This window comes from Phalacrocorax carbo, chromosome 4 (genome assembly GCF_963921805.1).
Source record: "Phalacrocorax carbo chromosome 4, bPhaCar2.1, whole genome shotgun sequence".
Classification (NCBI taxonomy): domain Eukaryota; kingdom Metazoa; phylum Chordata; class Aves; order Suliformes; family Phalacrocoracidae; genus Phalacrocorax; species Phalacrocorax carbo.
The window spans coordinates 8,804,911-8,827,974 of record NC_087516.1 but is presented as its reverse complement, the minus strand read 5'-3'; the positions used below and the strand labels follow the sequence as shown (position 1 = coordinate 8,827,974).

The window sequence follows — 23,064 nt, the reverse complement described above, 5'->3', positions numbered from 1 at the left end:
GATATCTGCTACTGCCCTAATTAAAGCTGACTTCATCATAACCTGTGACCTGGAGCCTACATCTCTCAAGGCTTTCCACTGCAGGCAAGTGGCAGGGAGCTCTCACCTAGTGACTGGAAAGTCAATAGCAGACACACTAACAACATGAAAAAAAATCATGGAGATAACAGTAAGCAATCTGTCCTGCTACTCAGTACTCTGCTTAGCTTGTCTGCAAAAACAGAATCACTCCAGCTCCCCTTTAAAAAAGCCTGAAGCTCCAAATTTTTTTTACATTGCTAAGTTAAAAAAAATCATGTTCTGTTTGCAAATAAAGTACAAGACAAACATAAGGTATTTTGCTTATTATTCACTTTCAATATTAGTAATTGGCGTAGTTTAATACAACCATTTAGTAAGTCCTCTGAAGGTTTACATCAGTAAGCAAATGTCCCTTTCAAAGAGGAATGATAGGTGGCTGCTGACTACTCTGTTTAAACTTTCAGTTTTTACATTACAGCATTTTTGACAGGTCAAGTTTTATCCCAATCTCATAAAACTCTAGAATGTTTTAATATAAGAGAGACAGCAAGAAGTACAATAGGCACGACCAATGCTGACCCTCACCAGCAAAGCCAGGCCACAAGTACAGAATGTTGTGTTCTTACACAGGGAAAAGAGTGAGAGTAAGACCATTAGAAGTTCCTCCTTAGAGTAACATGTGAAAATGTTACACAAGACGCTTATCTAACTGGAAATGGCAACTGAACTTAAGTCAATAAACTGATAAGTTCATGAATACATTTCCTACAAGAGATACAGCCAATAATACACAAGAAAAGTGCAAATTGGAAGTTTTATTTTTCATCACATACACAATTAAAAAAAAGCAAGTGAGCACAAGAAGGAAGTCAGAGACTAGACATATTTACAAGACAGTTAAGCTATCAAATTTTTTCCATCTTCAAGATCAAGTCATCACAGATTTTTGTTAGTTCATCATTTTCTTTAGTCTGTTGAAGAAAAAAAATGCAGTGAGTTTCAGGTATGCCTAAGCTATGTTACATCCACATAGTGAGCAGAGTTGCAACAAGTTGTGTTTGCCAACACATGGTATAGAAAGTCCATTTACACGCTACTGACTCATGCAAATTTAGTCTAAAGGACAGTCTGCTCTGTAGAAGGTCACATGGCAACCTTAAGAGCCTCAGGAAGCGAGCCAGAATCCATTGTTCTTCTACAGACTTGCCCATAATACATGGAGACCAATTGCTAGGGAAATAAGACTTCTCAGACTCAAAGTCTGTCAGATACACTGAAATTCAAGATAGTGAAAATTTACATTTTAATCTTCACAAGACAGACAACTCTGTAGGATGATGCTTTGATACTTTTACCCACATGTGGCAATAATTTCCAAGTTGTATAATTCCTTATATGGTCAACTGGTTCAATGAGAGTTCTTAACATAAAACGTTATTGTATTTGTAACGGGAACAAACGTAGCTCTGTGTTAAATGGCTTGTCTCATCTCTCAAGTTACAGGCCTACTGTTTCCCCAGCTGTGCAAGCCTCAGCCATAAGCCTGAACACGAACACAAATACAGGACTTCCCCCTAACAGGAATGTGTCAGCATCATCTATTTTCAAGTCTTCAATGCTGGCAAAGATACAACCATGATGCAGTAAAACTAACAGCATGTATTTCTAGCAATACTACTTTTAACCCTCAAAAAGCTTTTTCCTTTGAAGGGTTCTAACAAAGGAAAGTGATGTGCCTTTACAGAACATTTTAAGACTACCTAAGCAGTATGAAACACTGCAACAAATACAAGGATTAACGGCCTGAACAACACTGAAAGAGTTCAGTCACTACAAAAGAGTCTGTGTTAGTGCTAATAGTTTACAAGTCATCTGTTTATGAACAAGCTGAACAGTTATTCAAGATTAATTCCCAGATTCTGCTCTGGGACATGTTTAAGTTTTAGATCACTACCTCCTTCAGTAGTTCAGATTGGTCCTGGCTACTGTGTCAGGAAGTTATCAGTTCTGCAACCCACCTGTGCGAACAAACCTTTTGCTCCAGATAATCTAAACAGAGATATGTCTTGACATAACAGAGCTGTGACTTAAGTTTCAACACCTATTTCCCAAAGTACAGCAGCCATCAAAACCAGCATAGTTAGCCTGGCTATTTTTAGCACTGGTACAAGGCAGTTCTTCACCTAGTGTAAGGCAATAGCTTTAAGAGACTCGTGGCATTTTGACTAACCTTTTGTTCAAGGCTCCTCTCTAAAGACTGGATCCTCATTTGTTCTTTACGGAGACTGGCTTGTAGCGCCGCAGTCTCTGATTTAGCTTTGCTTCGTACCTGGGCAATTTCCTCATTTGCTCTGAAATGGAAGCAAGATGGTGTTTACATGCCCTTCAGACAGCACAGTAAAACTGTTCATATCATCACACTAGATTCTTGTACTTTGGATGAATCCCCAAACTGAAAATGTTTTAAGCCAAGTTGTGGCATTAAAAGAACTATTTTGCAGCAACTGTGAAAAAGACATATTTCACTCCCAGTACTTGGCTTCTTGACACGGTACTTACTGATGCAGCTTTTCTTCAGCATGTGCCTTTAGTGCACAATATCTCTGCTCCTCTTTTTTAATTCTAGCCAGGTATTCTTCAGCACATTTCTTCAGAGCGTCTTCATTCTGTCCCAAGAACAAGCAGCCTAGTTAGCTTATGTTCTAGTAGATGGAAGTCTCTGCACTTCACAAAGGGGCTATTTGACTACACTGAAGTGGCAGTATTTGCTCATCAGAACAACACTAACAACGGTGAAGTCCCACAGATCTACACAGGGACCAAATTTTCCCCCTTTCAGCTCTTGTCTTTGCAAGTCAACATTTATTCAACCCGTTTCATTCCCAGCACACTATTTAGTAGCAAACTTTAGTAAAGGGGAAAGGTTACTGAAACTGAGGTCTCTAATCAGTTCTATGTGTTTTGTTGGTTTTTGAAAAAAAGTCCGTTTTGTCTTAGCTTGCAGTTGTCCTCAGAACAGGTAGAAATTCAATTACTTCAGAGAATCCATGGAACAATTCAGGCTTTGGACCCTGATGTAAGTGAATACAACATTACCAGCAAGAAAGTTAGCTTGGGAGGCACAGCTGCTATGATACCTTATTTCGTTAGCTATTATAGCAAGTTGGAACTGTTTGAAACAAGTGCTAAGACACCCTACTAATTCCAGCTCTTGAATTTAGCAACTGTTTCCAAGTGATGCTTTAACTCAGTGCTAAGGAAAGGACTTCTGAATTTAGGGTGGAGAGATGGACAGACACAAAATAAAGGAAGTTTGACACATCAGTAAAACAGAAACTTAAGTCGTAACACAGACATGATGCCTGTTTCTCAAACTTAGACTACCATGAACCTTGTAACAGTTTAGTTCTATTAGAACTAATAGAGAACATTAAAGGCTAACTGAAGGCAAAATCTGAAGGCACGTTTTTGAACAACTGAATCCATTTTTATGGATTTCATGCAATAAGAAACCATAGCTTATGCTCCTCATTAGCTTCATTCCTCCAGTGTCTGAAGGTGTTGCAGAGTGAAGGCCTGACTTCAGCTTAAAAACCCCCAACTTGGTAAAGAACACCCAGTAAAGTGTTATCATTTTGACTTGTAATAGCAAATCATCTTCAGCATCCATTCAACATGATGTAAGGGAAACAAGCTGTGCTTATGCAGCAGCTGCTACATGAGAGTGTCTCTGATTTACAGAAAAGTGATATGCATACAGCAAGAAACAGCTCATTCTGTTTGAAGAAGCTTTTGCTTCTAACAGAGGAATCATTATCATACTTTAAGCCAGTCACTAAATACAAACCACCAGTAATTTTAAAAATCTTTCAATAAAAAACAACCTAGCACCTGGTTTTACCAGATAGTGTCTATACTAGCTAATTAATGGCTGCTCTAGAAATTCATCATTTCCTCTCTACTAAGTCTCATTTATCTTGGAAGGATATTATTTGCTTATAGCATCTTACCTTGCGGTAACCCTCTAGCACTTCTTTCTGTTTTTCAAATCGTTTGAAGAGTTCTGAGAAAGATTTCTCCATAGAGTTCAGATCTGAAATAACTTGTTGCTTCTCTTCCACCATCCTCTGCATTTCTTTCTTTGAAAATTCCTTCTGCTTCTGAGCATCCTCTAAAGAAAGTGGAGTTAACAGGGTGACATTCATGATAGCTATTGCATCACCATAAAACTAGTTCCATAGTATGGACAGATAACCCCCATACCTTCAGTTCTTCCGCTTAAGCAAAAAAGGGTTTCAAAATGTAGCCTCTCCTCTGAAAGGATGCCATATCTTTGCTTTTAAGGAAGCAGACATATTCTCTTTTATTTGCTACATATTACCTCACACCATCCCTAAGGACATTACAGTCCAACTATAAGGTACCTGCCTAAAGCGTTGTTTCTCCTGCAATATAGTCAAAATACTACACCTGAGTTTACCATAACAGGACCCTCAAACATTGTGATAGAAGGGAATCCGAAAATATTTGTTTTCATTAAATATACACAACAGCTGAAGACTGGGAGGAGACTGGGATAACAAGCCAAACTAGCATAGCAAACTCTTTCAGGACAAGTTTTCATTAGCACACCCGAGTTACATTTTCCATAGATTTAAAGAGGCACAAAGAAGCTGACATAATATTCAGCATTCTTAAAGAACTAAACTTAAGCAAGGCACAGATTAGACTATTCAGCTTTGAACAAGGAGAATGTACCTAAACAACAAGAATTTCGTTTAATGTCTTCCTGGCTTTGAAGCCACAAACTTGACTGAAGCAAAGGCCAGGTCTGTCCAGCAAGAACTCCTGTTGACAACTTATCACTTAAACAAGGTCAGATAATAAACAGTCAAACACAAGGTGCAGACAACTGGATCTACCAGTTTTAATAAAGCAACAGCTCACAGTCCACTGGAGAATGAGAAGTAGTTAGATGTGCTCACCCCTGATTCAGGAAGTCATCATTCTCTACAAAGTGATATCACGTCTGGATGAATATGCATGAAAGTGTTAATCTTACTACCTTGTCTGAAACCTTACACTCACCCTGGAAGCACTGGAGATATTAATGCCATCAGAAGAGGAGCAACACTAACTTCAGTTAGCAACCTTAAGCTAAGCATGCCCCATCCCTCCCAAGCCATTCGAAGTGTAAGTATGGAACTTACCCATCATTTGTGTTATTGTACCTTCAAACTCAGCAACTATTTTTCTAAAAAAGAAAAAAAAAAAAAAACAAACCATGAAAAACAGGGAAGATAAATTAGAAAAAAGCAGCTGGAGTAAATAAGTAGATATAAAAAAAAAAATCAACACAGATTCATACCCCATTTCCTTGTATTCCATATGAAGCTTATCATACTTCTTTCTCCATTCCTGTATCTCCAACTCTTTCTCTTGAACCTTTGAGGGAAAAGGTAAACCTTTATTTCTTGCACAGGAAGAGACACAAGATTTGATGCTCTGAACAGTCTAAAGGGCAGCTTAGGTATACTTATGCTTAGGTTACTTATAACGTGATATGGAGAAAAATAAGTTCTAACTGCTTAACAGATACAAAATTAAGTGTTTCATTACAAAGTTGAGTCAAATAAGATGTAGATTGACATGTAGATTTCACATGCATGATTCCCACCTCAATGTTACCAATCTCTCTCAAAAAAGCAAGACCAGAGCCAACTCAGCCAACCTCTTGGCTACTGTTATTCATCCTATACGTAAATCATTGTTCCTTGGCCAGTAACACACTCTCAAGAAGTAATACTCTATCAAGTGACATTTATTTCTCTTATTTACAAGGCAGAGAAATTAAGCCACATAAAACCGGTAATCTTAACACAGGAAAGAACACTAGAAGGCTATTCCAGTCAAGATCAAATTATTGTTGGGAGTCATTTGTATTCAACACTCAATCTCCCCCTTAACATGTTTCCAAATTTAAAGACACCTCGGTTCATTTAAGAATAGCTATACCTACTTCACATCAGCTGAAGTAAAGTAGAACTCACAGTAACACTATTAAGCAATATAAACACTCCTCACTAAATGTTTTGTGAAAACTATGAACTTTATTTCGTCCTGGGGTTTCTGTTAAGAACACCACCACCGACAGTTGGCTGCAATGTGGGAAGCCTTCAATAACAGAGGCCCTAAATACATAAAACCACCTAGAATTTTAAACACGAGAAGGTGAAAGCACATGATTACTGCTAATTTGCTCTCAAAGTTGCACAGTGTACTACAGTACACTGGTTTTCAGTATTTGTTTTAGAGTAAACTAATTTAAAATATTTTGCAATATTTCAGACAAGTGGGGCACAAGTGAAAAAAACGTGTACCAAAATATAAAGAGAAAGAATTAACAGTAGTTAGGCTAGAAAAAACATGCTACAAAAGCAAAAGCGTGTGAAGATGGAAACTGGTTAGAAACTTCCATTTGCAAACTCAGAAATGGTTCAGTAGACCCAAAAAAAACCATGCTTTCATGACATGCTATATTTGCCAAGAACAGTTTTTTCCTCTCCTCCCACTCGAGTTCTTTCACAAAAAAAACCCCACACCTTAAAATTTAGCCTGTCTTCCTTTCAAGCAAATATAGTAATTCCAAGCATTTTTAAGTGACAGACAGCTGCAGTCATCCAGTCACACCTGTTTTCCCACAACTATGTTTGCATGTTTTAAAGTTTTGATTAGAGCACAAAGTTTAACAATAGGACAAGCTTTACCCCATTATTATATAAATTCTTCATTTTAGATCAATGCACATGGGGAGCTTCCCCCGTCAAAGCTGCACTTGTTTTCCTGTACTAGGCAATATGCTGGGTAAAAGTGTCCTCCTAAATGACAGAAAGCAAAAGTTGATCCTAGAAAAGCCAGTATCTTTGTACTCTGAATGGAAAGAGTAATTTAAGCAGCAAATAATCACAGCCCATCTTTGTTTGGTGTCCTTAGTGTCACTGCCTGCAGTATAGCTAGACAGGAATTTTGAGTGCTCCATTTTCTTCTGAAGTTAATTTTGAAGTGACACAATTAGCTTTAAGGACATTCATGCTTAAGTACTCCTTACATTATTTAGTATTTTAAAGGTGACATAACCCAGAAGCCATAATCAATCTAGTACTCAGATTTTTTGAGTGGATACTCTTCTTGCATGAGTAAGATGGAGGTTCAAAAGCAATTTCCGTAGTGATATAGTTAAAAAATACGCTTGAAATCCCACCAACTACTTCTGCCCTCCTCCACTAATGTTTCTCTAGAGTAGAGTGAGCTCCAGATCTCACTTTTATTACCTGAACATACTGTTGTGCCTCCCCATCCCACAAAAAAAAACCCACACAAGACTGATCACTGCACTGAACTGACATTACAATTTTATCCTAAGGAAATTATATTAAAAGAAATAGCTCCATCCTATTGGGAAGAACAGCTATTCCCTGCCTAGTTTAACAAAGAGTATTCAGACCACTGATACGAAGCCTGACCATTCCATCTGATAACAGATACTTTTTAATACTGACCAGTTCTAAGGCAGAACCTGACTAATAGTAAAATTTATCCTATTTCCTTAGATATCAGCCCTGGAAAGGTCTATACTTACTGCTCCTATCAAGACAGCAGTCTTTTCAGAATGAGACGCTTATGTCAAATACGATGGAAAGAACTATCAACTATAGAGATTTATAACAGATAATCTAAACAAAAGGGACTTTCAAGGCTATGCAAAGTTCTGCTTTGGAGAGGTCGCCATACCTCTCGCTTCACCAGTTCAACAGCTGCATCCATGTCTTTTTGGCTATATTTTAGCACATCTATAATAGCATCCACTGCAGTGTTTGTGGAAGCACCAAAAGGAAGGGGAGGAACTTCACTGGTCAGGGAGTCTGGAATTAGGGGACCTGTGTCCTGTGAGGAGGGAAAAAAAAGTTTCAATGGATTACTATTTTCATGCCATTGATTAGCTGTATGAGGATTATTTTATGCTAAGATTTTACTTAAACACCCAAAATACCTCCACAGCATGGTTATCTTTCTTACTTTGTAGATATCTTGTAACTACGTAGTTATCTTTATGGTGTAACAGAAACAGCTATCCACCAATTATAGCCACCAGAAACGAAGCGATGACACCACACTGTTCCCCACCAGTAAAAAAAGGCACAATTTCAGGATGAACTGCTGTGTGCAGATCTATTCAGAAAAGGTGGTTCAAACTATAAGCCTTAGACTGTAGAGCATCAAGTTTAACCAAAGTGCTTTTCATCCCAGCAGAGCAATTAAAATACAAGCTTGTCGAATTTTCATGGCTTCAGCTGCATGAAAAAGATTGCTTGATTAAAGTATTCTTAAAGACAGCTTAAATTCTCCTAGATCACATTCAAGGTTTTTAATACTTAAGAAAATGGAGTCCATAAAAAAAGTTCAACTTCTATTTAAGTGAGTATCCAGCCTGGTTTAAGGTAACAGTTTAAATAAGCATTAAATATTCTGCAGTCCTTCAAATATCTGCCTAAGTCCTAAGCCCAGAACCTAGCCCATCACTTTCCCAAAATATCAACATGACACCCAATACTCTTCCAGGCACCCTTACAGAAGTTGTAAATGTCCCCAGAAGATCTAGTCCTTTTGGTTTTTCTTCATCTTGAAGACTCACTGCAGGCTTTTCAGCTTCAAGCAATTTACTTAAATCAGCAACAGGACTAAAAATGAACAAACATACACCATTATATTCAAGCACTGCCTTTCTTTGTAAGGCTATGTATTACAGCCTAGACCAAGTCAATACCTACCCACGGTGAAGCAGAGCTGTTGTGGTATTCATATTTGTTTCAATAGTACCAGACACTGGTCTTCTCGGACTGTCTCTCAGTAGAGGGTCAAACTTCAAATACAGTGACTGTTTCCTCAAGGCAGACTCTTTGAACTGAAAGGAAAGAGGCATGAATTGGCAGATATGCTGCTTCATAGCTTAACACACACATCCCATCCCCCCCCAATAATCCTCTGGAGAGAGGGTGAGCCTATTCTTCAGCAGCCAGATCATTGTTCTCAGGAGAAAAATTACATAAAATAACTCACTGCCCACATGCTTAAGTCCTTATGTAATATCAAGTGGACTCAATCTGCTCACAGAGAGAACCAAAAAGGCAAACATTTGTGAGCAGAAGACACTGAAAGATAACATTTTAAGCTGAATGAGCAGTGTATGTCCTACAACATTAAGGATGTACATAACACGATCAGAAAACAATTTCAGTTCAGTGTACTCACTGTATATTCAGAGCCACTCCTACTCTGGACCAAAGTAGGAGAAAGAATAACTAAGCTGAACTGGTAAAAATATGACATGCCCAATTTAGAGACAGATTTCCTGAAACTGCCCATAAAACAAAAGAACTTAGAAAAAAATATTTTGAAAACAATGATCCTGCACTTTCAAAGCAATATGTTCTTGCAGTTTTGGCAACCAGAGAGGTGAAACGTCATCCATCTCGGTTCCACTGCTGTTGAAGAAAAATAGCACCTCTGCAAACTGAAAGCAAGAGTCCTCTGATCTTTAATAGAATTGCTTATAACTACATTTCCTTCCACCACCACCCCCTGCCCAGCCTTGCTGACACATTCCTTTGTAATCGAACCTGTATTTCTGTGGGCAAGTTCAAAGTGAAGTTATTTCATGGAAACATTTAAGGCTTGACAGTTTCATTTTCCTTTCCTCTCCCCTCTGCCAGGGAAGCAAACAAAACATTTCAATGTCATACTTACTGACGAAGTCCCAAACTGTTCCAGATAGTCTATTTCTATGCCCATTCCTAGAACTGGAAAAGGAGGAAATGATACAATGAAGACACAATATTGTCATATTGTCTTACAGCGAAGCACCCACAGAAAGAAATAGAGGTATGTACATAAAAGAATAAGAATTACAATCTCACCATTAAAATTAGCACACAGCTCAGACTTGAAAAAAGAAGTTATAGCCATTTTTCAATATACTGTTTCCACTCAAGTATTAAGATAAGTGACAGACTGCACTGCAGTCAAATCATTTGCTCATCCTTCCACACAATGCTCCTACAAGGAATAACCCTTCCAGGTGGTTAAGTCACAGCTACGTAGGAAGCTTTCAAGACAGGCATGCAAGTACAGAATGACCACCCACACTGAAATATGAAGTCAGTATTTGAGTAGTGCTAACGCCTGCAGTAATCTACAAGACCCACAAATACAGGCAGTCGCATAGCTCTGGTGCTCTCAATCTAGAAAGTCCTTAATACCAGAAGTGATTTTAATGGATCATTTTTCTGATCACAGAAAGCTGCCACTGAAACTCTATAAAGATAGTGTCTGTACCAGCCTAGATTTAATCCTTCCAGGCAGCTGGATGGTAATAGCCAGCTTTTTAAATTTAGCTTAACCCAGGGAAAGTTAGAAATGAGCTTAGGTGCATTTCCCAGCCCTGCTAGTCATTGTAGGTTTTACAGTCCTTTCAGAAAAGATGAAAGACAAAAAACTAAAATCAATGCCAAAACTGAAGTAGAGAAACACATACACAGAGGTCATTGTAACAATATCTTTTCAGTCTGTTCTGAAGAAATGCTCTTACCTTCAGATGATGGTCTGAAGAACTCTTCAGGTTCAGAGTCAGCTGTCTGCTCATCTGTTGTTATTTCAGTTCTGTGGGAACTAGGTTTAATTTCTTCTGCAGACATTGACTTTTTTCCACTGTCAGTGGAAACAAAATTATCTTGAGAGGGGACATTAGCTGGAGACATTTTAGAGGGGCTCATTTGCTTCTCCTGATGAGAAAAAACAATCTTTTTTACTGTTAAAATAATTATTTAAATGCAATGAAAATTACAATAATGGTCCAATTGGTTTGTCATATACTAGCCGGGCAGTCAACATAATAAACCAAGAGTTCACAGGCATAGAAACTAAACTACCAACACTGAGTAGAGCTCATATTATACAGGAGTCGCTTTTTTAGAGTCTGTACCCTTATGTTTGTCCTTGTATGTGCCTGCTGATCAAAAAAGTACTAAATACAAAGGTACCATTTTGGCTGTCTGATGTTACCTTCAAAAGACAAGTCTGCACAGTTGATAGCCATTCTAGAGCTGCTGAAGATGCATAAACACACAAATTCTTAGCCAAAGTGTCAAACCCAGGTTTGACAAGGTTAAGTCAAAGAACTCTGCTTCATGGAATAACTTGTTAAGAGACAGCTATCTTTCCTATGCCTTACCATGGCGCTCTCTCCTGGAAATTCAGCTTCTACTTGAACTCCTGGCTTGTTGTCTTGAGTTCTTGGCTTATCTTCTACCACACTCTGTTTGCTTATTTCCCTATAAAAAAACAAAACAAAACACAATACAAGTCTCACAGAGAGTTCCAAATTCTATATTACCAGAAATACTAAGGCACTGAACAAAGTAAGCTTCTTTGAGAGTTCCTACTGCCACAGTACAGGAAGCTTTATGGAGGGTGGGGATGTAAATTCACTGTCTTGCCCGGCAACAACTTAAATGACAGAAAGCTCTCCCTCCATCAGCAGTGTTATCTGGGAAGCAGAAAGTCACGGCAGTATCACTTATTCCTATTCACTTAACACTGTTCTCTTATTTCCATTTGTTAAGCTCTTTTTTAATTAAAGATAGGCTTTTTGTTTCATTAGGAACAGAATTACAAGCAGTCTGCTACTCTTTCAGAAGTAATGCAGATTCAGTGTAAAGCACAGCACTGCATTAGAGATGTCCAATACGTTAGTTACTGCTGACAGCACAAACTTAACTTTCCACCTTGGTAAAGAGTAGCTGATCATGTTACACAGGGAGCAAACATTTCTGTCAGGTGAAGAATCTTGTGCCCGTCTAGTTCTGGTGAGCACCCGGCTATCTGTAGTAATGCTGGCATTTTAATAGTTAGACTTTCTAGGAAAGGCAACACAACATCTCCCATTCTCAAATAAAAAGCTTTATGTGGTGCCAAAAAGAAATGCAACTTAAGCAACAGGCCTTTTTATTGGAGATTGTATTCAGATACCAAGAACATACAAGGAAGCAACAGCACCTCAGAGTTCAGCCAGGACACTACACGGAGAACAATTACCTGGTCCCTTCATGTCCCATGCTGCATGACATGCAGTGTTGCTGCCTGCTTACCTGTTTTTTTTGAAAGAGGGCAGCAGTCACCCAATTCTCCACATTTTACTGTAATCTCAGAGTAGTGGGAAAAGAACCATATGACCAAGGTACTAATGTTCTTCCCATATAAACCTGTTGCCTCCCATTCCTCCATATTTAAGAACACCTTTTGCCCAGAGCTACCTGTCTCGGGATGGTTTCCCCAGCGAGATCTTTGCTGTTGCAACGTATTGTGTTAAAGGTTACGATGTGCAACAGGCTCAGCCGACCTCAGAGGGAGGAAGTCAAGGAGGTAGGAATCAACTAGTTAGATACCATCTAATTATCTTTTCCTCACACAAGTTCAAGGTGCTTCTACATTCAGCTACAGATTTACTTACGGACTTTTGGGTTCTCTTTTCTCAGGAGTTTCACAGGCACTTGGTCTGTTATCCTGCTCCACTGGAAGAGGCTCCCTTCCTGATGACGTACTATCCTGCTCCTCTTGCAGGTGAACTTTCTGAGGGCTAGGTTTAGAACACTTGGGTGAGCTGGAAATTTTAGAGCCTCCCCCAAACGGATTAAAGTTTGGATCATCAAGTTTGTCCCAGTCGAACTTATAAGATGCTTTGGGAACAGGGATTTCATCTTCCACATTACTTTTATTTTGCACTTCAGTAGTCTCTGTTTTCGTTTTGGTAACAGGAATTTTTTTCGAAGGTGGCTTAATTCCAGGTCTTCTACCTAGTTTCTTAGGAGGTGGCTTTCTAGCAGTGGTATTGTCAAAGTCAAATTCCAGTTTTACTGGTCCAGCCTTGGTGACACCAGGCTTTTCTGCAGGTTCCACTTCAGAGACAGCCAGCTCTTCTACAGAGGCTTTTTCTGCTACTGAAACATTCTGAAGCTTCGATTCCTCAGTTACAGAAGAATTAGTTACATCGGAACTACTAGGACCTAAGTTGCCAGACAACTGTACGGAAAGTGTAGGCGCTTCTGCTAATCCCATCGAATTATTAACTGGGCTCACATCTGTGGAAGCAGACTTCACATCCTGCACAGAGTCACTGATGGCTTGCTTAGGGGACAGCTTGGATTTGTTAGACTCCAGTTCTCTCAATACAGATTCTTTTCCAGAGAAAGGAGTCTTCTCTTCAACTGAGTGCTCTGCACTTGCTGTGGTAGAGGCAGAAGAAGCTGTATCATCCAGAAGAGAATCATTACTTTTTTCAGTTTTCTCTGGGGTGCTAGATGCTCTTACAGGAGACTTCTGCAGGTTTCCAGGAGAATGCTGCAACTGCACTGAACTTTGAAAGGGATTGATGTCATTTAAGTTATCAAAATCAAGATTGTAGGAACCTCGACTCTTCACTGGCATCTCATCATCTGGGTAAGGAGCCGCACTGACCTTCTCTGGCATTTGTGTATTTACCACTGTATTGTTTGTTTCAGCTTCAGTCTTTTGTTGACATGTGCTGCATTAAAAAAAGTCAGATAACACATGCTATAGTTATTTTTTAGACATCATTTGAAATAATCTTCAGAAAGATATTTGCACAAGCAGCGTTGTATGCGCAGAGTAATTTGGGGTTTTTCTGTTGGAAGGCAGCTGACAGCAAAATAGTGTTGTAACAGCAAGAATTCAGTTGCCACCTAAACAGAAGTTATCAGGTCTGGTACGTATGAACTATAGGGAGATCGATCCTTGAAACTAGTCAGTATTCTTAAGCTGTCTGTTCTACATGACTATGCTAACCTTATGCCAGCCACCACTGCAGACTGCTCTACTGACATTTCCATTTCACTAGACAGTGACATATACATTACTTAGGAGGAGATGTTAACAGTAATCAGCTCAAACACAGGCATGACTAGTAGCACATCTTCATGTAGATTCAACTATGAGTCATGACGGACTCACAAGTCTAGGACCAAACTGAGTCATGATTCAGGTTCTGCCATTCTAGTCATTACTTTGTCTGGCCATTCTGGCAGATATTTTTCCCCTGAAAGTATGCACCAGCATTTCATCTATGAGGGCCTACATACCAAACCAGAACCTGGACTTCAGGCACTCTAAACTCTGTACAACAGCAAATCTGAAGAAGAAAGCAGTATACAAGAAAATAGGTCTCCAGTAAGAGAAAGATTCTCTAGCAGAAGAAACAGGTTAAAGAAAGTTTGTGTACTCACTACTGCTAGGTATTCTACAAGTTATTGTGCTCCACTTTATTTCCCCAAACTCTACTCAACTTTTGAGACTTCGCCTCAGACTACAGAGAGTTAAGCCATTACTTCCTGAAACAGGATTTCCTCCCATTGTTTTGTCCCTTCGTAAAGATATTATTTCTATGTGCCACCCATATCTGCTGTACAACAGAACATGATTAAAAGCCCCTCACTAAAAACACCACTTAGATAAACCCAAAAGCAAAGGCAGGAGATAAGAGTTCAGGAAGTCCTTCTCACCCGGTTTGAGTGCCTCTTCCCTGCAATAGTTCAGCCCCAGGCTCCTTCCACTACTCAGGCCCCTCCCATTCTCCTTCAGTGTTTAACCTAATAAATGCCAGTCAAGAGTGAGACACCTGCTTGAAACTTCAGTTACTTGAGACTAGTGACACCCTTCAGCAACAGCCAGTCCTTTAGTTTATTCACTACAAACAAATCCTTACATTTTAAAAATATAAAGGACGTGTACAGTAAAAGCAATGTCTTGATACATAATTATGCTTTAACTAAAACCAATTCGGTGCTAGCCCTTTTAGCTCACTTGAACCTTATATGTACTAAATCATCATTTATTTGTGTGAGCAATAAGTTTGGGGCATAAATGCAATTAAGTCATTTAATTGTGTTGGCTAGCTCAGAAGTACTTTTCTGAACTAGAGTATCCATGCAAGTTAACAGCTGCAGCAAATCTATGCATTTAAAGAACACTTCCCATGTTCCCATCTTTCTTCCCTCTCCCCTTCCCAAAGATACAAGAACTGGGGTCAAATGAAAGTATTGGGGAGTTAAAGACAAGCAAAAGGATGTATTTCCTTGCAGAAGACAAAGCTAAAATCAGACTTCTTGCCACTAGGAATTATGGATGTCAGATGTTTATACAAGTTTAAAAAGGGGCTAAAATAATCAGTAACAAAAATATGCATTGAAACCTATTAATAACATTATTATACCATTATAGCAATATTTCAAGTAAAAGAGTTGCAAAACACCACATTGGACCACTGCAGACTCTATGCTCTTCTCCACACAGCTACCATACGCCACTTTGATACCCAGCTGCATAGGCTGTAAAGACACACAAACTTGTTCCTATTTGGGATTGATGTTATAGTCACTTTGTGTTGCTAGATTTTCTTTAATCTCAATACTCATTGATCAAGGTGTCAATTCAAGCCAACCCTTCAGAAGATGCATCTTAAGGAAAAAAAAAATCTAAAGAAGCAAAACTATACTTAACATACAAAAGAAGTCGTTTTAAGGCTTAGCTTTAAGGATTAAGTTCAGAATAGTTGTAGTCTCACATGAAAACCTTACTGTAGGGGAAGAGTTTTGTATTCTCTGCCTAATGTGCCTCTTCTCTTAAACTATTATTCAGATCATGTCACCTCCATAAAATCAGTTACTGAGGAGTTAGAAATAGAGTTCAGTATTCAGTATTACAACCAAAATAATTGTCATTATGTTTAGGAAAATTTTATCTTTGAAAGAGTTTGTGCAAAGTCAGCATTAATTTTGGTCCTTTTGTGCAGCTTACATCTTGTTGTAAAACTGCATTTTAACTATCCAGGTTTTTAATGGGGAAAAATTAACTTGAGTAGGTCCCATGTTGCTAATACTACTAGCAGTGAACGCATTACTTACTCAACGTTGATGGGTGCAGATAAAAGATCATCCACCAAGGCATCACTGTAATCATCAAGCGTGAAAGTAGTCTCGAGTTTGTCTGACATAGTAGGACTTAAGATTTTTCGAGTCTGAGGATCTCTTAGAGGAGTTTGAAAGGTTACCTTTAAGAAAGGGGTAGAGGCGGAAGAAAAAAAAAACAACATTAACACTACAATATTTTCAAGCTCCAAATAGCATATGCATTCAGTAGCAGAGATCACAGAAGACAAAAGAGTATAAATCAATACAAAAGCAAAAGTTTACCTTCATAGCTTTTGACACACTTTTTGGTGGCAAGTTTTCTTTCTGGGACAGGCGTAGAATGGAAGGTCTCCCTGTAGGTTCCGGTGGTGCAAAGAAAAAACCACAGTCGTCTTCTGTTAGGTCATCATTGACGTTTCCTCCGTTTTCTCCATTTTCTGCATTTAAAATCTGCAGACTCATTCTAGAACATCAACACATACAACATCACAGCATGAATGAGAGGGTGTGGTCAGCCAGATGCACTTTCAGATAATTGAAGAAGTTGGAAGCCTGGCACTGGCTGGCAAAGATTAACAGCTTCAGAAGTTTTAAAAGTACTGAAAAATCTTCATATTAAAAGTTAGATCTCAAAAGACTCTGAAAGCATCTAAATGCAGCACTGCACAGCCCCTCTGCTTTTGTTAGGGGTCTAGGAAGTTAATTGTGATACTGCGCTTTCCAGAGTTCACATTATAACCTCACTACTTTAGCTGCCGATCCTTTAAAGGGAGCTCTATCATTTGCAAGTTTCTTCATTCCCAACCCCTTAAAGGCAGTAGTGACACACAGTCACATCTCTTGCAATAGGGCATCTAGCTAAGCAAAATTACAGCTCTTGCAAGGGGCTGATGACAATCGTTTCTCTATCTTATTCACACGGTCTCATTACTACATTGTACACCAGCAAAGAGCAAAAACAAGTTTGGTTAGTTAGGGTGCATTTAGGATCACAGTCCTGAATAAAGTTAGCTAGCTTTTTCCTGCGCTGTCTGAGCACATGCTGCTTTTGTGAGACACATAGTACTTAAGAAGCCTTTGCAGCATAGACAACATTGGTATGCAAGTCTGAAAAAATGTAATTAAAAAGGTATTTTAAAAATATTGTTCTTACATTGGACATGCACAAGATTTAGCAGACCATATAGGCTGATCTAATCTTTAGTATTTCAAGTCCTTCATACTTGAAACTAAAGCTTGCATCACATCCAAGATTAAGGATGACAATAAGTTAGAAATGGAGAAAGAACATGCATTTCAAGCACCCCAGGCATTCCAGCACATTATAGGTACTTGAACTCTGTCTACCTTTTATTGCCATTGGATCCTCTGCTGTTCTTAAAGGTTTATGACTAATACTCAGTGATGCTACTGCTGTTTAAAACAAAAATGGAAGCCAAACCAAAAAAAGGACCAGAGCACAGAAGGCATGTTAAGCAAGCTCTAGGCATAATCACTGTCCATGAAGGATGGCCCTTGAGAAACAGTTTTCTGTCAAACTGCTAACAAAGCAATTTCTTTCGTAAGAACTGATGTGTCATCTTGTACCACCTATGCAAAATAATTAGTATCAAGTAGAGGAGTTGTTGGCTTTCTGCAATGGATAACCATTCCAAATTATTTCAAACGCTTGATTTGACCAAAATGCTAATCCTTAGCTTGTTTCTCCATCCTCCAGCATGCAGTCAAGATTAATCCAGACAATCAGCTGAGGAAGACTCCAAATAATTGCCTTCATTCACATAAAGAGGTAACAAGGGCACTCCCACTGAAAATCAATTATGTTTTTTTTTCAATTTCATAACCCTTATGTATCCAAATTTCTGTATTTAAGCCTCTGCACAGATTTCATACTCTCCACAGAACTCAGCTACTTTGTCTGCAAGCCCAACAACGGCACTTTTAATCAGAAATGGAATGCAAACAGTGGCTACAGAAGCCATGGCAAGCAAAGCATGCCTGTATTCGCTGTTTCTTCATTCCTTCTTTATTCTTCATCCTGCTCATACTTTAGCGCAAGTTATTTTATACATAAATTATTTTTACATTAACAACTTGTAGAACTGGAAGTGAACATCATTGCTTTCCTTCATTCCAAACTAAAATTGAGACAACAGATCAAGTGGACCTTTACACACTGTAGTTATTTACTGTAATTACTTTAGAAACAGAGACTAGGACATGAGAAAGTTGGCAATACCTTCAAAACAAGTTCCATAAGCAGGGGAGGTTTGTTTGGAGACTTGCTCAGGTTTGTCACGGACCTACTTGTGCACCATTGCTAAATCAGATCATTAAAATACCCAATGTATTGGCACCATACGCATACACTTTTGCCCAGCATTTTAGATATTAAATCTAAAAATCAAACTTCTTTCTAGGATTAAACCATTTTAAAGGTAATTCAGCATTTATTTAAAATATTTGCAATCAAGATTTGGTCTAAATTCTTTCACAAGTTCCTTAGCTAGTAACTGTGATAAAGTAAAAGGGGAAGAGAAGCTTTATTAAAGACATCTTTTTGTTTAAAATGGTCCGTGTCCAATGCATGCAAGCAAGCATTGTGAAAGGCAACAAGTTTTCCCACTATGGCCAATCAAAGTTCACAAAAACAAAACTGCTCCACATTTTAGAATAACATTTATCCAGGCACAAGCAGCAGTCTGTCATTCAGTATTTGAAAATGAACAGTAATTCAAATCGCATGAGATAATTAAACCTCAGGTACCTATCATTTTTAAGTTGAGGGCTTCACAGCAACTATCTGTTGTTTAATGATTACAGGGGCACAACAGCCAAAACACAAATTGTGATCCTCAAATGCCTAAAAAATGCCACTGAACATGCAGGGCAAAGATGGAATTTTTCTACGTAATTATCCTCCTGAACTCCTCCAGCAGCTAAGATAGAGAGAGCACTTGCTCACGGCAGGGTAACTTAGTACTGGCTCACAGAACGGTGGGGGTTCAAACTGACACAGAGCCGGCTGCTATATGGGGTTTTTAGTGCCAACATCTCAAATCGGAGCACAAACTCTCTTCTGGTTAACTGACTCCTGCGTAATCACGACCTTCCCCCCGAGTACAGAAGCCACCCGACTCTCAATAGACCATCTGAGGAAGGGGAATGCGCAGCGGTTTTAACAAAAAAGCCAAGCCTGGGAGGCAGGAGCAGCGGAGCCCCAGGCCAGCCGGCCCCCGCAGCTCGTCGCAGGGCAGCAGAAGCCGCCCTTGCCCTTCAGCTGAGCCGGCGCCGAGGGGAGGAGGGGCAGCAAGGCCGGGGAAGGCTTGACAGGCTCTCAGTCCCTGCCCATCGTTGCACCTAGGCGTGCTTTAAGGAAAAAAAGAAGCCCAAACAAGAAAAAAAACTAACCCTCCCCTAACCCCCCAGTACTCCTGAGTCACCCTAGGCCACAGGAGCCCCACATCACACCCCTCGAAATGCAGCGGGGTACCCTCAACAACCCCCAGCCGCCCACCGGGGCTGCCAGAGCCCCCCCTCAGCCCCATGAAGCCCCCAGGCTCACAGAAGTGCCCACGTATATGCCCGCCCCCCCATACTCAGAGGCAACCCCGAGTACTCATCACCCTCAAAACTCACAAAGATGCTCCCAAGGTCCTCCCGAGCGCCACCTGATCCTGGAATTCATGGGTGAGCCCCTGAACTCCATCACCATCACCCCCAAACTCCTAGCTCTGTTGCATTCCCAAACTCACAGAAGTTCCCCACACATCTCTTAGTCCTGAGCTAACAAAAGTGCCCCTCAGACCCCTCGACAGGAGCTCCCCCCGCCCTACACCACCCCAGGCTCACAGAACGGGTCCCCCAGCCCCCAGAGCTCGCAGAGGGGGTCCCCCAGCCTGGCCCCACCAGCCCCACACCACCCCGAGCTCACAGAGAGGGTCCCCGAGACTGCCCCCACCCCAGCCCCACCCCGAGCTCCCAGGGAGGGTCCCCCAGCCTGGCCCCACCAGCCCCACACCACCCCGAGCTCAGAGAGGGGATCCCCGAGCCCGAGCCCCCCCCCCCCCGACTCGGCGAGGCGGCGGGGCAGCCCCGCAGCCTCCCGGAGGTGTCCCCACCCCCAAAGGGCCCCTACCTGCCTGCGAGGCGCGGTGCCGGCCCGCGGGCGCTCAGCTGAGTCTCAGCTCGGGACCCAGAGGGCACAAGTTACCCGCCGCAACCGACCAGCGCCCCCTCCGCCCCCGCCGCAGGATTTCAAATTTCAACGGGAGTCCTGGCCCGCGAATGAGGAAGCGGCATTCGGAACGCGTCCGCCAATCAGGACAGCGCACTACGGGGGGGGGGCGGGGAGAGCCGCGACCCGTGGCGGATGCGCCCCCGCGGGAGCGCGCTCCCGCGCGAGGCATGCCGGGAAGTGTAGTGCGCAGAGCTTCGTCATGGCGCCACGCTAACGTCGACAACGGCAGAACGCCTCAGCCCGGGGGCGTCCGGCAGCGGAGCTCGCCTCAGACCCGGGCGCGAGGAAACGCGTAGCGGCTCTGGGGGAAACATGCGTGTTTGGCGTTCTTCGGGTAGAGCCACGCGGTGCTCTGGTAGTCCAGGGCCAGTCCCTGGCGGACTTCGTCGTCTCCAGGGGCAGAGACGTGTGTCTGCAAATCCTGAGGTAAATAATGCCCCCTTTGGCACGAAACTGTAGGTAATAATAGAATCATTAAGGTTGGAAAAGGCCTCTTGGATCATCAAGTCCAACTGCCAACCCAACACCCCCAGGCCTCCTAAGCTATGTCCCAAAGTGCCATGTCTATGTGGTTTTTTAACAGCTCCAGGGATGGCAACTCCAGCACCTCTCTGGGCAGCCTGTTCCAATGCTTGACAACCTTTTCAGTAAAGACATTCTTCTGAATATCCAACCTAAAACTCCCCTGACACAGCTTAAGGCCATTTCCTCTTGTCGTATCACTAGTAACTTTGGAGAAGAGACTGACCCTCGCCTCACTACAACCTCCTTTGACGTAGTTGTAGAGAGCAATAAGGTCTCCCCTCAGCCTCCTCCAGGCTAAACAACCCCAATTCCTTCAGCCCCTCCTCATAAGACTTGTTCTCCAGACCCTTCCGCAGCTTTGTTGCCCTTCTCTGGACACGCTCCAGCACCTTCATATCTTTCTTGTACTGAGGGGCCCAAAACTGAACCCAGTATTCAAGGTGTGGCCTTACCAGTGCTGAGCACAGGGGGATAATCACACAAGTCACAATATTCAGAATCACTCAAATTCTCAATACCCAAAACCTTTTGGATTGGAAGGAGTGATGTAAGAGGACAGGGACAAACTGCTGAAGGCCCATATGGATTTTTCCAGACCCCGATATACCTCCTCGGCATCAGCCTCTCCATCGACTCGCTCTGTGGTCAGGGGAGAGCCAGGCAGGCACTTACCCACACATGCTGCCCTGTGCTGCACACACTCTGATTTCCACACAAAGCAAAAATGAGCAATTTCAGATGGAGACTCCAATATTATTCTTGAAGGTGCCTGCTGTGGAGGAACTGGAGCTGGGGCCTACACAGCCTTCGTAAGAGGTCAATATAAGTAAACTTGGAGTGTCCCCTGAGACCTAGTCCTGTGGTGAGTTTATGAAATACTGTTGATACCATTAGGACTCTTTGAAGGAAATGAAAGTTGCTGATATAGAAATTAATGCAGGATCAGCTCAGAAGCTGGAAACTGGAAGAATGTCCACATTTAAATTTTGGTTGCATTCAGAGGCCCATGTTGATCAGTAAATCCATGTGAAATTCCATCATCTTCAGGACTTCTGCAGAACTGTCCCATGTAGCTGTTAGAGCTACATTTTGCCTCTCTTCCTCCCTCGCAATATAAATCCATTGGTCCCCTGTAGCCCCAAGTACACCCACATCTCCTCAGTTATTCTGCTTCAACAATCTTTTAAATAAAACCACAGAAAGGCAACTTGATGCTTCACAATCTGATTTTTATTATGGAACTTCATGGTCCATTCCGCAAATTAAAACAGTCCTTACTATTGAGTCATTAGACAGCAACAATGAAATGACTTTTAAAACAATAAACTTGCCAACAGTGATGCCTTCTGGGATGAAATAAACTGCCTGCAATCCAATCATAATTTTACTGATGCAACTGTCTTATTCAAGAGTCACTAAACCACCATGAATTCCCAATCTCCATCAACACGAGTAACACATCAGCCATCTGCCAGCATTAAGATTTCACGTTCCGGGGGCGTCTCTTCCTATTGACTTAGTTCCCCAGAAGCAGTGGCATGTAACATTGCATGTTGCTTTCTCTGCCCTGCTTCTCCAATTATACAATTTCCCCTTTCTCTAAACTAAACAAATTTTGCAGTTCATGGTTATTACAGGTTGCAAGCAGGGTTTTGTTGCATCCTAAGACAAACAGCGATTCTTCTGGGTATTGGTTACAATTTGTACTTCAGTAATAACCCGAGATCCCACTCAGGACTCCCCCTTCACTGCATTTGGGAGTGTACAAAGATGTCTTAAAATTTGTCTCCCTTGAAGGCCTTTTAAAATCTCACTTCCATGTCTTGATCATTCTCCAAAGAAAATATTGAATCACAGAATCATTGAGGTTGGAAAAGACCTCTAAGAACATCAAGTCCAACTGTCAACCCAACACCTCCATGCCTCCTAAAACATGTCCTGAAGTGCCACATCTACACTTTTTTTGAACACCTCCAGAATTGGTGACTCTACCACCCCTCTGGGCAGCCTGTTCCAATGCCTGGCCACTCTTTCAGTAAAGAATTTTTTCTTAATACCCAATCTAAACCTCCCCTGGAGCAACTGGAAGCCACTTCCTCTTGTCCTATCGCTTGTTACTAGGGAGAAGAGACCAACACCCACCTCACTACAACCTCCTTTCAGGTAGCTGTAGAGAGCGATAAGGTCTCCCCTCAGCCTCCTCTTCTCCAGGCTAAACAACCACAGAACCCTCAGCTGCTC

General features: G+C 41.2%; 1 protein-coding gene across 3 annotated transcripts; it reads right to left on the bottom strand.

Moving 5' to 3' along the window:
- Window positions 1–821: 821 nt before the first annotated feature.
- Window positions 822–20,323, bottom strand: TACC3 (transforming acidic coiled-coil containing protein 3). Of its 3 annotated transcripts, none has more exons than XM_064448952.1 (16): window positions 20,197–20,323; window positions 16,341–16,521; window positions 16,053–16,198; window positions 12,587–13,657; window positions 11,309–11,408; window positions 10,667–10,859; window positions 9,826–9,878; window positions 8,850–8,983; window positions 8,651–8,759; window positions 7,813–7,965; window positions 5,390–5,466; window positions 5,232–5,275; window positions 4,032–4,192; window positions 2,581–2,687; window positions 2,252–2,372; window positions 822–992 (listed from the first exon to the last, which is right to left on the bottom strand). In XM_064448952.1, the coding sequence occupies exons 2-16, from the start codon at window positions 16,518–16,520 to the stop codon at window positions 927–929; spliced, it is 2,715 nt and encodes a 904-aa protein (XP_064305022.1). In that variant the 5' UTR covers window position 16,521; window positions 20,197–20,323; the 3' UTR covers window positions 822–926. The 3 variants fall into 3 exon arrangements, with proteins under 3 accessions (XP_064305022.1, XP_064305023.1, XP_064305024.1); XM_064448953.1 differs by having other exon boundaries at window positions 20,201–20,322; XM_064448954.1 differs by lacking the exons at window positions 16,053–16,198; window positions 16,341–16,521; window positions 20,197–20,323 and adding an exon at window positions 14,652–14,738.
- Between the last annotated feature and the right edge of the window lie 2,741 nt (window positions 20,324–23,064).